This window comes from Ammospiza nelsoni, chromosome 15, assembly GCF_027579445.1.
Source record: "Ammospiza nelsoni isolate bAmmNel1 chromosome 15, bAmmNel1.pri, whole genome shotgun sequence".
In the NCBI taxonomy this organism is placed as follows: Eukaryota; Metazoa; Chordata; class Aves; order Passeriformes; family Passerellidae; genus Ammospiza; species Ammospiza nelsoni.
The window spans coordinates 3,904,062-3,919,944 of NC_080647.1; the positions used below are offsets into that span (position 1 = coordinate 3,904,062).

Consider the following 15,883-nt stretch of genomic DNA (forward strand, 5'->3'; position numbering starts at 1 on the left):
GCCCCCTGAAATCCTTGGTACTAAACCCTGCCCAGTGCTGGGGTAACACAGCACAAAATATCCACTGGCACTCACTCTCCAAAAAACCACAATTTGCCAAATAAATAGATATCTGCATCTTATTCCCAAGCTTCCCACATGGACACTGGGTTCTTGGGATGACTGAGGGGGCCCATTAGGGAGGAACAGGAGAGAAAACAGCACAGTGCAAAACGAGGCACAACTGACCCAAACAAACAGCATTTCTATTCCTGGTTAATGCTTGAGGAGCTGTATCTTGAAAACACAATAGCACATCCACCCAGGATTATCAGAGCCTGTCCCCAGGGAGGCATCACTGACACCATCCACAGGGAATTCTCTGCTCCTCTCACTCCCCAGCCACGGATCTTTCCTGGATCTTTCCTGACAAGCAGCACTGGGGAAAGCTTTTTAAAGCCCCCATGTCATGAGAATGTTTGAGTTCCTTCACTCCACTTTCTCTGAAGAGGCTTAAATAAACTTCACCATCATTTCTATGTGGATTCAACAAAGTTCCATGAAAGCACAACTCCAAGGCCAAGCATGGAAGCACATGCTGAAACCACCAAGTGTCACCACGCCCTGAATCGCCTTCGGGTGTGACGTCCCTGGGTGAAACCTCCCTGTGCAGATCCCGTCCCCACAACAGGAGCCAAGCATCCCCTCTGTGCCTCCTCACCTTCCCACCTTCATCCTCACCATCACCAGCACTTGTACTACCCACAAAAATAGCACAGAGGTCCCAATTTTTAGGATAAAATGTTTTAACATGTCTGCTTGGGCTGGAGTAGAGTTTGGTTTTTGGATGAGACAGCACAAAAACCAAAACATGTTAAATTCTCTCTTGCTCCAAGACTGCACATATCCCTCCTGGCCAAAGGACAATTTAAGGAAATTCAGAACTATTTCAGAAAATGCATAACTCTCTGCTCAAGTAACACAAAAATACTTGCCTTAACAACAGGAAAAATTACTTCATGAAATCTACATGGTACTCAAGGATTTAAAAAAACCTGTTCTCTGGTCCTGTCATTTTTACATTCTTACAATAAAATAACAGCCTTGGCATCCTGCTTTTTAGAGAAAAGACCTACCTCTTTTGACTTTTCAAGCACTTGAAAATTTTAAAAGAGAAAAACTAAAAAATGCTGACCGTGTAATAGCTGGGTATTCATGGTGGGTGGAGAACATGAAAGGTTACAATATGGATCTGTGCCTACGCGTTTCTTTTCAACTTGAGCAGCATCCTCCTGCTTCTGCTAACTCGGCAATCATACAGCTGACAGATTTCTGGGTTTTCTAAATAATGCATGGGATTTTCTTTTAACATGTCAGTGCAAAAGTATCAATTCTGCCCCTGTGTCGTTTGTGATGCTGATTTTCCTTGACAGCATTCCATTAAACCAATGAGTTTTTTCCCTCCTGATGGTTCCTTAAATATTCCTCCGAGTGATGTATTTGTGGTTTTTTAAACAGATTGTGAAGGATGTTTGCATTTGTGAGAAAACTGCATGGCAGGTACTGAAGGGAAAGAAGGATAAAAAGATAACACTTTTTTTTTTTTCTATGAGAGAGCTTTTTCTCTGATCCTCATATGCCAAAAGCTCGGGTGTTTTTCCTTTCTTTTCTGCCTAACTTAGCTCCTTGTCTGGAAATTAAGCAACAAGCCTCTACATACAGAATAACATTTTGACTTCCTAAGGAAATACCACTGAAACACTTAGTACTGTTTGATATCTCTCCTGGGAAAGCAAAACACATTTCTTAAATCATGCATGCTAGCTCCAAAAGCCACCAGAAGGAAATACCTGCCTTATTCTGTGCTCTGAGGCTCTGCACACACAGCTCCTGTCACGACTGCCATGCTCTGATCTGATCGCTCCTGGCTCAGGCAGCTTCAGGGACATCCAGGTGACATCACCCAGTCCCTATTTTACCATCCATCCTATCTCACACTCCACACATCACCTGCTGCCACGCCATTAAAAAGAAAAGCTCAGATTTCAGCTAAATTCCAGATCCCCCTAAGCAATGACATGTTAATTTCCAGAACACTTCACCTGGTCTCAGCTCTGCATGATGAAGGAGCTCATCTTCCTCAACACCTCTGTGCAACCAGAGAGCTTTTGTTCTATTGATATAATTTCTACACAACAACAGATCTGTTGTGGCTGGGCTGGAGCGAGCAGGAGTCAGCTCCAGCTGCTCCCTCCAGCCCTTCCTCACTTCCCAAGAGGAGCAGAAAGGCCACAGCCACTCCTGGCAACCCTCAGGTGCCACTGTGTCCTCTCCAAGGACTCACCTGGAGGAGCCAAAGAAGGAGGAAAAGACCACAAAAGTCACTGGGAATTTGAGATTCCAGAGGGATGGATTCTCCCATACCCAGGTTCTCCAAATTCAGCCTTCCTGCCCAGCTCCCACCCAAGGTGGAGAGGGACCCTGAGCCCCAAGGGGGAGCCAGCCCAGGTCAGCTGGACTGTGGGGCCAGAGAGGCTCCAGGGCCAGATTAAAGAGGAGATTTTCAACTGCCAGAGAAGTTTTGCTTCAACACTTCATATGATGAGTAGGAAGGTGCAAAAAAATCTCTTTCTCTTCTGCAGAGAGAGTGGAAGGAGGACATCAATGTTCAAATGTATAACAGCATTCTTCACAGCACTGTGAACTAAAGCATTGCTTCAATTAAAAAAAAATCTTCAAATTAAACTTTTTGGGGAATTTTTCCCTCTACATTTTCAGGATTAATTCTTGCAGCATTCATTTTTAGTAAGTTATTTAGAACATCCCAGTACCAAACTCCACCAGTACTGAGATTATGGTGACATCATGGAAAGAAGACAGGTAGGACCTGATGGCAAAAAACCACCAGCTGGATTAGAAACAGAAAAAGAAGTGGCACATTTATACCCCTGTCCCTCAGACACACCTGCAATTTGCTAGACCAACAATATAATATCTGAGGAATTAGTGACTGGCCATGTTAAATTGAGTTAAGAGTTCAGATTTTAAACTGACAGGACAAATTCTGCCTTCAGACAGAGAATTCTTTAAAGTTTCCATCATCATAATGATGCACAGAGGAAGACACTGTAGAAGTGACAGGCCAGGCATCAGTAAGAAGCAAACCCAAAATTATTTCATACTTCACCAGATACAGATGGGGATTGAGATGAATATGCCAAGACATCCTCAACACTTTTTTTTATTATACTAATGGCCTGTATATAATGACACACTTGCAAAAAAATCTGGCAATAAAGCTTTCAGGACTTAATACTGCTCAATTACATCTTTAATTTAAAATAAACAACAGCAAAAAGAGAGTATTCCACTCATCTATCAGATTGTGGGACGAGGAGGAAGGCACATATCCAAAAGTGAAATATTTAGTGGCATTGTAGGAAGTCAATGTGTAACACTGAGGTAAAAACCCAACTTAATTGTTTTAAATAAAACTGCAACTCTTTGAGTCTTTGTTACTGTAAAAAGAAAAAAAAAATCAAAGGAAGCAAAAGGTCCTCGGCTCTGTACAAGCATATTTCTGATTTGACAGCTACAATTATAATCATTCAGACATCTATTTCCCACAAACTCTCCACAGCCATAACCTTTAGTGATTAATTATAAAGTTCCAGGAGCAATAGTACACAGACTAATTTCCTAAAACAATAAAACACAGAATTTCTCATTTGGAGCTAAATGAAACACGAACAGGTTGTTATTCATGCTGAAATCTAGATGCAGAGTCATGTTGCAGCCATTACAGAAGCTATTAAACAAAACCTCAAATAAAGAAACTGGAGGTCTCTCTCCTAAAATAAAATGTTTTTCTCACTTATGAGGCTTCTGACTCCTTTGCTCTGTTCCTTTCTACCTCTTCTTAGTAAAAAAAAAAAATCAAAATTCAATTTTCTTCCTCATTTCACATCCCCATTTTATTTTTAATAGTCATTTAACCTGTAAGTCTAGAGCAAAGCAAACAGTTGGTGAAGGTTTCATGCACACAGAATTATCCTGGTGTTCCCTTCACAGCAGATCAAAGTTACAACCTGAGTATTAACTTCTAAACAAAATTCCCACTCTCTTCATGCCACACCAAGGAGTTTTCTGTAGTGAATGATAATTCTTCAGTTGTTTTATTTTTCCCTCTATTCATGGTTATTTTCCATTCTGACAAATCCTGCTCAATGTAAATCTTTGTAATGTGACCCAGCAATAAAGGAGGAATCCACTCATTACAAAAATTATCCCAAAACTGAAGTTGCACATATTGGAAAGAGGGGAAATTGTGATTTTTAATAGGATTAATACTAGTTCTTTTTGATCAGGACCTATTGCTCTGCAAACAACACTGGCACTGAAGCCAGAAAATTTGCTCTTGGCAATTTTACTGCACCAGGCAATGAAAAGGGGAGAGAATTGAAAAAAGATCTGTATGGAACTGCCACCACACACTTATTCTTGGGTCCCACTGTAACTAAAGTCAGTGGGAACTTTTCCAAATATTTAAATTGGCATTGAGCTGGTTGTAGAACTCATTGAATTGCTAAACCACAGAGAACTGCCTTGTAAGGTGCACACCCTTGATGCACTGTCCAAAGGCTGGTGTGAGTCCCTAAAAAACTTCCTGTTCCATGTGGTACCTAAAATGATCACATTAATGTAAATTCTCCCCACATGAGGTGCACAAATTTTGCCCTACCAGGTAACACACAAAACTATGAGCTTGAATTAATTTGAATATTAAACTTTTGCACAGCAGCTTTTAAAACCCCCACACCAACCCTACATCTTTTCTGTATGAAGTTTCCCTACTTTTCTGTAGTAATTCCATGTTCAGTCCTTTCTCTTAGCATTCAGTGAACTTTCAGAATTCATTCTGAACTTTATACAAAATATTTTAGTTGCAACCACTAAATAGGATTTTTCAGTGCTTTTTTTTCTGAATTCAATGTGCACTAATTGATTAGGGTCTGAGAGGTGAATAGGAGTACACATCCTACAGAACAGGAAGCTGGGGAAAGGTTTAATGCACAAGTTAGAAGCCAGATTTCTTCTAATACAGATCAGTACACAAAATTAGCAAAAGGCAATACCACTTTTGGAAAGACTGCTTTGTGCATAATTTGTCATGAATTCAAAGTTATTCCTTTAGAAAATGAGTCTAAGACCTCCCAGCTGCTGCTTTATTGGTCTAATAAATTACCATTTTGCTGGGAGGATGCACATGCAGCACAGCAGGGAATGCCAAAGGGAGAGGGGGATGCCACGGGCATCACTCTGAGCCTCTCCTCTTCAGCTGGCAATGGAACCCAACACAATCTGCTCCCCAAGGGGCAGGGTGCAGGATGCAGAAAGAGGTGAGGCCAAGGGAAACTGCCCTGGCAGGTACCACAGACAAAATGGATCTGTCTGTTCCACGTTCCCTACACTGACCAAGCAAAAATCTCCTCTATTCACCTGGAAGGACATCAGAATAAACAAAGATTTCTTCTTAAAAGAATCTGTTTTGACTTCACCTTTGAACCCTGGTTTTGGGGAGCTGGGACTGGGGAAGCTTAGTTCAAACCTCTATTAAAGTTTATGTAGCTTAGCTCAAACCTGTTTTAATGTTGATGTAGCACATGAACGTGTTCCATGCCAGGGCCTCCTGGCCAAGGTGACTGCAGCCACAGCCACGGATTATCACAAACCCCTGCACAGCTGGGCCCTGCAAATACCCACCCAAGCAAAGAACAAAGTGCAGAAAAGCCATAAATTGGTGATGGAGCATTGCCTGTCTTGCCCTTCTCCAAGTGGAACTCAGGAGTTCCCACAGCCCGGCCTTTTGGAAACCTCCCATCATTTACTGGAAAACTCCAGACAGTGTCAATGCCAATGGAGAAATCTTTTGTTACTCCAGAGGTATTTAGGGGGCCCTTTAAAAGCTCTGTATCCAACCCTAATGATGATCCTTCACCGGTATTTTTCAAACATTTACAGAAGTGAGCTGTTGGGAAAACTGGAGGAATATGAAGGAGGGACGGCACTAATTTTGATTTAGCACTGCAGGGCAAAGCTTACAAAATACAAGAGCCCAAGAATTTGAGACCCAGGTGCCGAGAGCTCCAGGGCACAGCATCCCTTACCTGCATTAGAATTGAGCTCTTCATTTTCTGACTCGGTTCCATTTTGACTCCCACTTCCATGCAGGCTGTTCATGGCCATAAGTTTCATTTTCTGTAGCTTCATAGCCTCTGCCATGGCAGCTGCTGTCAGACCTGGAAAATTTAAATAAACAATATGCAGTGTCAGATTGTACAATGTGGCACTGCAGGTATGAACAGAACATTCCTTTTCAGTAAGAAAAAGTCACATAAATTCATTGGCCATTCTTAGTCCAGTACAGTAATGCTATCCCTGAACACCATCTTTGTTTTACTCAAGCCACTTGAATACACCATTCTAAGAATTAAAAAAAAAAAAAAAAATCTTTCATGTTTATTTTTCTTTTTAACATGTAGAGCACAAAGAAATATTTATTTAATGGTATCCCTTTTGATTATACTTTTAAATATAATTTCCCGTCACTTTGATCACCTTGTCACTTTGATCACTTTCTGCTTGACTTATTTAGCTGCAACAAAATTTCCACATGCAGAGTAAGATACAGTATTCCTTAAGTTCAAAGCAAATTAACATGTAATAGTACAGCATTCATTGTTCTATTAAGCATCCAAATAGTTTTTGTCCTTTTGGGAATTTGCTGATTTGGAATATTATTATTGTAACATGAAAACATTACATTGGAAATGCGTAGAAAAACACAATTTGGATAATTACAGAATGAATCCCACTTTTAAGAGACCATTAAGACCAGCAGAAATTCCCAGAATTAAAGGGGGTATTGGTAGAAGGTTTTCAAATTACTAAAACACAATTAATTTCCAGTGGTAAAGGAGAAGAAGCAGAGTAACATCAGCTTACAGGTTACCATAATTATTATGATTTTTTTCTTATTATTTAGATTCTCAGCATCTTTTTTCGTAAGTGTAAGTTTTTAAGTTTTATCATATTGGCTTGGTCACTAAATAAAGAATCAGATTTTCTTCCAGACAGCAGAAAATTACTTTTATTCTGGGCAAGATGTGATTGAAAATAATCTGAGGTTTTTGCAGGAAATTCCAAGAGATACAGGTACAAACCCAAAAATATCTCTACAGGTTCAATTGTTTATTCACTCAGTTATGGATTAAATGGGTTTATTTTTCCCTTCAGCACAGCAAGACTTGCTTTTATTATTTCCTACTAAGTTCCACAGAATCACTGATTGCATTTATTAAAACCCATTATTTTTTTGTTGGTGGTGCCTGTTCTACCAAACCAATAAAATATCATAGATGTAACCAGAATTAAATAATCTGCTTCTGTAAAGCATTGCTTACGGAGAGATTTAGATACTGATTAAAGGGAACTAATAACTTCCACAACTTTTCCATAAATTACAACACTCTTTTAAATTCTGCTAAGAATCTGACATTCAGATTAGCTCTGCTGCTCCTCCAAAGGGCTGCACAAAGTTCTGATTATTTCAGGAAGATTTAACAAAGGAAGCAATCCAGGACTGCATGGAGAGGGACACCTTTTATCATACATGGATACAGCAATTTGGGCAAGTTCAGCAAAGATATTCTGATCATCACCAATATTTTTGTCTTTTAGGTTATTTAATGCAGCCCTCACTTCACACAAAAAACCACTACGCTGTAATTTTTTTTCAACACCCTTTAAAGTTCTTTTACAAATGCTACAGGTTTTTCATCAAGCAGATATAAAATGCTGGTGTTTAAACTCCTGTTTTTATCTCAGACACTCTCACTTAATCCATCACAGAATACATCTTCAATGATAAAACTCTCCACACACTTTCTGGAGAAGATGAAATAGTCTGCAAACTTTTTCACTTTTTTTTCTTAGGGAAAGGAAGTGGGATTGCTCTTTGAGTGAGTTTTACATTATTTTCAGGAAGTAAAAAAAAAAAAAAATAAGCATCATCACAGTTCTGAGGAATTGACTGTTTTCAAGATTTCCAGGCACCTTTTCACTTTCTATTTTAATCCATTTGCAAAGAATTCACATACATTTTAATGGGTACAAAAATGTAGTGTTGGAACGTGGAGTTTTTTCTCCCAACATTTTATCATTTGTATGTATCCAGAGATGCACTGATAAACCAATATTCCAGTATTTTCATAAGGATCAGTGTTTACACAGGTTCTTGATATAGATTGGAAGCCATGAAATTTAATTAAATATGTAAAACAGTAAAGAAATACCTCCCTATTTATAAGGAGGTAAATAGGGAATGGAAGAAAATTCAGATCTTCAGCAAAATGTTCAGAGAAACGACAACAGAAAAAAAAAAATTATCCAGAGCACTGTATTAAAAAACAACAACAACAAAAAAAACCCCAAAAAACCAAAAAAAAAAACCAAAAAAAAAAAAAGAAAAATAAAAGAAAAATTCCCCAAAACCTTCCACTGAAGAGTTGTACCAGAAGTGTAATGAAGGCAGAAAGGTACCATGGAACAAACAGAAAATAACAAACACAGTCCCCAAATCACCACGACGAGGCCCGCAGAAATGGAAGGTAATTATTGTCAGACATTTCTGAGCTCCCTAACCAGCCACAGCTGCCATAAGGACACCAGCCAAGAAACAGTGATGGATCAGAAAACTCTGCTGTGCCATCTGCCACACCAAAGTCACTCCACTTCAGCTGCTGAAGTTTCAGGAGTAAAACTCAGCCCCAGTGCAGAGAGCACCAAGGTCCTGCACAGGCAGGCACAAGCCTGAAAACAGAGCTGAGATTTTCCCTAAACTCTGTCTGCAAGTCTTTATTCCCTCCCTCACTCCCTAGTCTATATAACTTCTTACTTCAAGTCACAGAATCTGTCTGAGGCACTTTAAAAACAATGTAGTAATTCTTCAGCATCTCTGAGAGATAACAAAATTCAGGCTGAAACAAATGGGTTCAGCAGAAAGGGGGTGCTGCTGACTGAAATGATTCAGAAAACAGAAAACAGGCAGCATTGGCACAATCTTCAATTAGGCACCATGGATAATGTTACTGGAGCTATTATTTAATTTAACTACTAATAAAACTCCTTTCTATAATTGACTCAGCTTGGGCTAGCTCTGGAGAAGAGGGCTGTTCTTTGACTGACTTATCTAAGGATCTACAAAGAACTGAAGAATCATTTCCATCCTCTTGGATGAATCATTATCAGCAGCAGAATCTCACTTAGAGCACCTCACTTTGAAAAATGTCCTGGGAACTGCTGTAACATTTACATCTATCCCTCTACTTCCCCCTAAACAAACCAAAAAAGGATTGCTAGGAAAACCCACGTGCTGGGTTACCCACTTCAAAGCTTCTGGGTTTTCCTGCCCATTTACACTTGAAATTCTCCTTTCTTCAGTTAAATTCTGCCAGCTGTGATCAGTCAGGAACACCCAGGAAATAAACTGTGGGCATTTGTTGTCAAACAGGGACATCCCTCACAGCCCCACAGCACAGGAGAGGTCTGGGACAGTCAGGATGGTTCCTGCAGGGCTGCCCACAGCCCCACGGTGGGACTGGTGCTGCTCCAGTATCCCCAGCACCCCCAGTTAGCTGAGCAGCTCCTGGTGGGATCTCTGAGACAGACATGGCATTGGGAGCCCCAGAGAGGCTCCTCCAGCCCAGCAGGTCACTAATTGTTACTCTCATGTCCCCATCACACATTCCTGGAGGTTATTCCTCAGTGAATTCTTGCAGGAGAAGCAGCATTTCCCCGCATGGCCCAAAGGTCACAGCCCAGGTTGTTGCTGTGTCCCACCACAGGGCAGTGCTGAGCCACCCCCAGCACCAGGGGACAGGGGACAGGGTCCCTTGCCCCCAGTAATGTCACAATTTATTCCTTAGCAAATATTTCCTGGTGTTTAGATAAGGATCCAAAACTCAACTACATTCTGCTGGTGTCTTGGGTGCAAGATTTAACCAGTGCTCAGTCACTGAAAATTGGATTTTCATGGTGAATACAAGGGCTCTGGGCTTTCCAGGTGACCTGAGTGTCTGCTAATCTCATACTCCAGCCACAGCTATTTTTTTCCAGTTTCCTGATTAGTCAGACTGTGCCTCTCCTTCATATTAGTTTGAAAGCTTTTCTGTCAAAACTGTGAACAAGTAAATTAACTAAAGGAGAACTATGAGTAATCAAATCCTGAGGTTTGCAATTAATTAAATGAAATGGTGAGTCAGTGAACTGAAAAATGGTTTTATATTAAAGCAAAACATTTAATTAAATTAACAGTCAACACATTGCAATTAATAATATTCAGAAGGAAAAATGAAACCCAGTTTAGCTGTGCCATATTATTTCAGTATAACAGTCAAGCATTGTGCATTGGCTTGTTTTTTATTTGCATTCAAAGCTGCTATGGGTCAAGCATGCTGTGCTAAAAGAGCAATGATAAAATATCTGGTTCTATGAAATGTCAGTATGAGAGACCATACTGCCAACCATGAAAACAATCCTGAAACCTCCAACAAATTAGGCTTTCCAAGACTGAAAAGGAACACTCACTTTAATTAAAATTAATAAGGGAATACATATAATATGCTTTACATTTTCAGAATGCCTGCAAAATTTTACTAATTAATTAATTTTCAAAATCAGGCTGGGATGTGAAGGCTTCTCCAGCTGAAATGAATCATCCCTGCTTAGTGATAAATAGGGAGGTAAAACCCAGCACTACACAAAGGACAGTGAAACTGAATTCTTTGATGAGAACAGTAAAATGCTCAAAGCCTTAAAGCAGTTTGGAGATGGGTCCAAACTCCCAAGTCCTGTTCCTGCAGATGTTTTTCATGTTTGTGAACAGACTCAGCAGCAGGAGGAAGGTTTAGCTCCAGTGCATGTCCTGTTCTCAGTGGTCAGTGAAGGTACCTTGGCTGCCTCCTGGGAATGGGCACAAAAATCCCTCAGTGCATCATCTGAGAGCCAAGGATGGAAGCAGTGAGTAACTGGGGAGTAAGTGGGGAGTAACCGGGCACTGCAGGCTGGGATGGATTTTGGGGAGTCTGTGGTGGGCTGGGCTGTGGGAGCATCAGCCCAGAGCCAGGAGGGCACCAGAGCCCAGGCTGAAACCCAGGACACCCCTGTGACCCTGCCCAGCCAAGAGCCAAAAATGCATCCCAACACTGGAGCTTCCTTCATCTGTTCTTACACCTGCAGCCAGTTCTGATATTACAACCATATCTCAAAAATATGTGCTTTCCCATTTTGCAACAGGAAAACTGACAAATGACAGCAAGAACTGGTTTTTTCAAGGACAACATTTGAACATATTTATCATGATGCATGAGCAAAGCTAAAAAGAAAATGAAGACTCCTTGATTTATCTTAATGGGGCTTGGAGCAACCCGGTCTAGTGGAAAGTGTCCCTGCCCATGGTAGGGGTGGAATGAGATGATCTCTAAGGTCTCTTCCAACACAAACCAATCTGGGATTCTTGGATTCTCTAACCAGTTAATAAAAGTAGAGAAACTACTTTAGATGATCCTTATCAAAACATTTCAGACAACACCTAAAAAATGTTGAGTGGCCTAACATTTTTAAATAACACCACTTCAAAATGTCAAAAACATTATTATACTATGGCAAATGAATCCTACTGAGGGGGAAAAAAATCCAAACAAGTATTACTCATATTTATCAGGAATTGTGAGAAATTCATCTTTCACAGAGAAGCTCCAGTCATCTTGAAAATGTCACAGTCTTTTCTGGAGGGACTTGATGCCCTGCTTTTGTGCAGTCCCTAAATATTCCCCAGGTAACTTCCCCCTGTGCAGCTGCTGGATGGGGACAGACCCACGGACAGATCTCCATCCCACACAGGGCAATGGGTGCTCCATCACCACCCAGGCAGGCGTGCTGGGAAAACACTGATAATGTCATTTAAAGACTTTGCCAAATGCTCAAGGGATCAGAATTAGCGTTGCACAAATGTTTCTGAGTTTCTGACACTGCTTCATTTTGCAATCCTGGTAATTTCTGTTTAACATGGTGTGCTTGCTCACCTCACTTTAAAATACAATTTCATGCAGAAGTTCACATGAGCATAAACAAGATAAAAACCTCCAAACATCAAAACATCCCTGCTACTCTGTGCAACAATTCACAGAAGCAACAGGTTGTCACTCTCTAATTTCACACATATTTAGACAGCAGCAAGAGCCCTGATTCTTACAAAATCAGAGGGTCTGCTTTAAACATGGGGAGAGTTCCAGATGTTTTCATCCCATGTCTGTCTCTATTATTTAAGCTTCTCACACCACTCATAACCTCTGTCCTGATCTTATCCCCCCTCACATCCATCTGAAAGACTGGAAACATTTTTAATGTGAATATTTTCCATCAAATACCTGGGATATTTCATACCCTCCATCCACACGAGGAGATGATGACCCAAGGGCTGTCAGATTTCCCCTCTAGACCCAAGGGGCTCAGTTAGAAGCACAGAGAAATTTTAATTCCAGATTTGTGCCTAGATCTGTAAGATGAGCACTCCTGTTCAAGCTGATGCACAGCAAACCCAGCTGTGTATTTCACAGTTGATTTCCTATCCAAAAAGGCGCCTGCATCCCATGTGAAACCAAACTGCAGCTTCCCCTCTTGGAGGGAAACAGGAAAATCAGAACTTCAGAAAGCACTGAGAGGGTTACACTGCTTTTTTTTCTTTCCATAATTCTTATAGTGGGTCTCATGAGAATTGATTAATTTTGTGACATTTTCTGCTCTTTTTCACAATCATTGTCATGAGAATGATTTGTCAAGGCTCTAATGCCTAATACTTTTAGTATTCTGCACTACTGTGACCTTTACCTGCTTCTGTATATTTGATTGACTGACCACCACCCCACTTTGGATGTGCAGCCCTCAGAAGATGGAAGTACACACCAGACAGCAGCCATTGAATTATCACTGAAAAACCACAACCCCTTGATAACTTTTACACTCCTCAGGGCACACCTGATGCGATTTTAGTCATGCCATTGAAACTTCTTGACACAAAATGGGAATTTACAATATGGAGTGTCTTTAAGCAGTGTTTCCAAACATCAAGAGAATGATAAATTTATGCATAAGGACTCTGATTTCACTAGGTTAAATTAATGCTCATAGTCACCCAAACTCTCAAACTATCTGCTTATGCTTTCATAATGCTGTCACAGACTAAAGATTGCAATTCTGTGAGATAAGGACTAAAAAAATTAAAAATTAAACCAGAAATGTGTTAAAGTACCTCCCTGAGAGCAACACAAAAGAAATTCCATTTACAGGAAAAAAATATTAACTCCAAAGTGCTAAACATTCAGGAGTCACAGGAAAGAATGGTGGTTACCAACAGTATCAGCTTCTGACTGGAGGACTTTGCTATCCATTTTAGAATATTCTTGGGTTCCTGGGAACGCAAAATTATGTTATCAATATATCAAACCACAGTCCTCATATTGATCATGCACAATCTTTTACTCCTCTACAATCACAGAAGACTGCCATGGTGCACGTGCTGCCATGTGAAATCAGAATTTGCTGTTGTTCCTTTTTTCTCCCCATTTACTCCTTTCCCATTACATCAGTTTCTGTGAGCTTTGAGCACCTGTCCATAAGCAGTAATGAGAGAAGGGAAATGGCAGAAGTTTCTGGAAGTGCTTTCAGCTAAGTACCAAAAAGTCTGAAATCACTCACAGCATATCTGGAGCTGGCACAAATCTCTTGAGTTTGTAAAATTAATTGGGCTGGAAGGTCTTCAGGGAATAAGGATATCTTTGTGAGTGATTTCAAGCTACTTGCTACTTGTGACAGGAAAACACCACACAAATATTTGTTTTGTATCAGATGACACATGGCAGCTACACCCCAGCTGTCTCCATCCACACTTTTAAAATGGTGCATTTCAAGGATTTTAAGTGAGTTCCATAAATTCATCATGCTAAAATATTTCACAAAAAAACCTCAACAACTGCCAGGATCAGCACTGCTGGTAGAGACTGGACTGTTAAATTATGGTTTGCAAATTTGTAGAATCATCCCCTACATGCTGCTGCTTCCACATAAGCCATTTTCAGGACTCTTCCAGAACAGAAATGGAATGCTCTGATCACACACAACTCTTGGTTACTTAAGGCTGAGAAATCTGTGGCCAATTCATAAAACCCACAAAAATATTATGCTTATTTGAAGCACAATAATCCAAGCAATGAAAAGAGAGAGCCCAGACACTCCTCTCCAAATGGCATTTAATTAGCACAACCTCAAACGATTCAAGTTTGAAAGCAGCATCTCTTAGGAACAGAAATTCCAGGAATGCTCTTCTGAGACCTATAACCACTCTGCAATTCTGGCTGTTGAATTCAAGCAAAATATTCATGCTTTAAGATCATCTGAAAACCCACAACTTACTCACAGTGAAAAATATTTGGGGATGGCATTAGGGGATCGCCAGCTTCAAGCAGAACCTATCACATTTACACTCACTGGAATCAGACAAAATGTGTAGGATGTAGTGCACAAATGTAATTTTCCTGGAATAGGAAATCCCCAAATGAATACTCCATTAATTGCTCAATGTAATGTAAAATAACATTTGGGGGAGCAGGGACCTCTAACTCTTCAAATGAGGACTCCACCTACTGCCACAATATGATCTCTTTATACACTTTTGGCTCAACAACCCCGTTGGGTTTCTGGTTTGTTTTCCATTTTGGGGAGTGAAAAACCACATTTCCCCAGAGCAGCCACAGCCTGATCTCCACACAGTGCTCAGAAATGCACATTTGCCACCAAATCCCTTCCAGCAGTGCCGGCTGTGGCAAGAGGACCCCGTGGTACCTCAGGGTGAGAACCACGGCGTTCTCCTCTGGAAGAGGAAATGAGATGTTCTGGATGAGTTCCTTCAGTTCCAGCAGGGTCTGGACAATGCACAGGACAAAAATCCTGAGGAAGGACAGGCGCCGTGCCCTGCTCCAGCCTGCACAGCAAATTGCTGTGGCAGGAGCTGCCCGGGCACCTGGCAGAGCTGCGCTGGCGCTCGGGGCTCCTGCGAGCGGTGATGGATTTGTGCAGTCCAAAGAGCGCAGGGAAAACGAGGAGGCTGCCCCAGGCTGCGGGGCCAGGCTGAGCTCCAGGGAATGGTCAGAGCACAGGTACACGAACAAAGAGCCCTGCTTTCCTCTGGGGCAGGAATGAATGACTATTGATCCCTCAGCCAGAGCGTGAGCAATGTGATTATGGAGGACTGGGTACCTTTACTTTCTTTTCTTCAGCTTTTTTTTTTTTACTTCTGATCATTCTCTGTTTTTAAGTTACTTTCCTGCAGCTTTGCTGAAGCTTATTCATGCACATTTACTTGCACAAATAACGCAGGAGACAAGTAATTTAGTCCCAATAGGTTAATATCACCTTTGTTTATGAAGTTATGCCAGAATAGCTATTTCCATTTTACGCTGTGCAAGGTAAAGAACATTTTTCAAAGCTGAGACACTGACTGGAAGCTTATTTTCTTGTTCCAGGTGGTGAATAAAAATAACACGTAGAAGATGAACTACACCATTTTTAAAATCTTAAAGGATGTGTCTCTACTCATTGGTCAAGCTGAATTAACTTCCAGCCTCCAAGCCAAATGCAGGCTCGAGGAGGAGAGGAATAATTTAGTTACTGAATTGAAACACTGAGTAATCTAAAATTATGCAAATATTCTCTTTGCCCTTGCAAATCTTTACACAGGAACTCTACTGGTCTTTACTCCTGAGTTTGCACCAGTATAGCAGTTTCATTT

At 40.8% G+C, this 15,883-nt stretch overlaps 1 protein-coding gene across 2 annotated transcripts in view; it reads right to left on the reverse strand.

Annotated features, from left to right (window-relative positions):
- The window catches only part of DACH2 (dachshund family transcription factor 2), a 236,029-nt gene that overhangs the window by 76,167 nt on the left and 143,979 nt on the right, over positions 1–15,883 (reverse strand). For both annotated transcript variants that reach the window (XM_059482899.1, XM_059482900.1), the window contains exon 3: positions 6,147–6,278. In XM_059482899.1, coding sequence (XP_059338882.1) covers positions 6,147–6,278 — 132 coding nt within the window. The remainder of the gene's footprint in view (positions 1–6,146; positions 6,279–15,883) is intronic.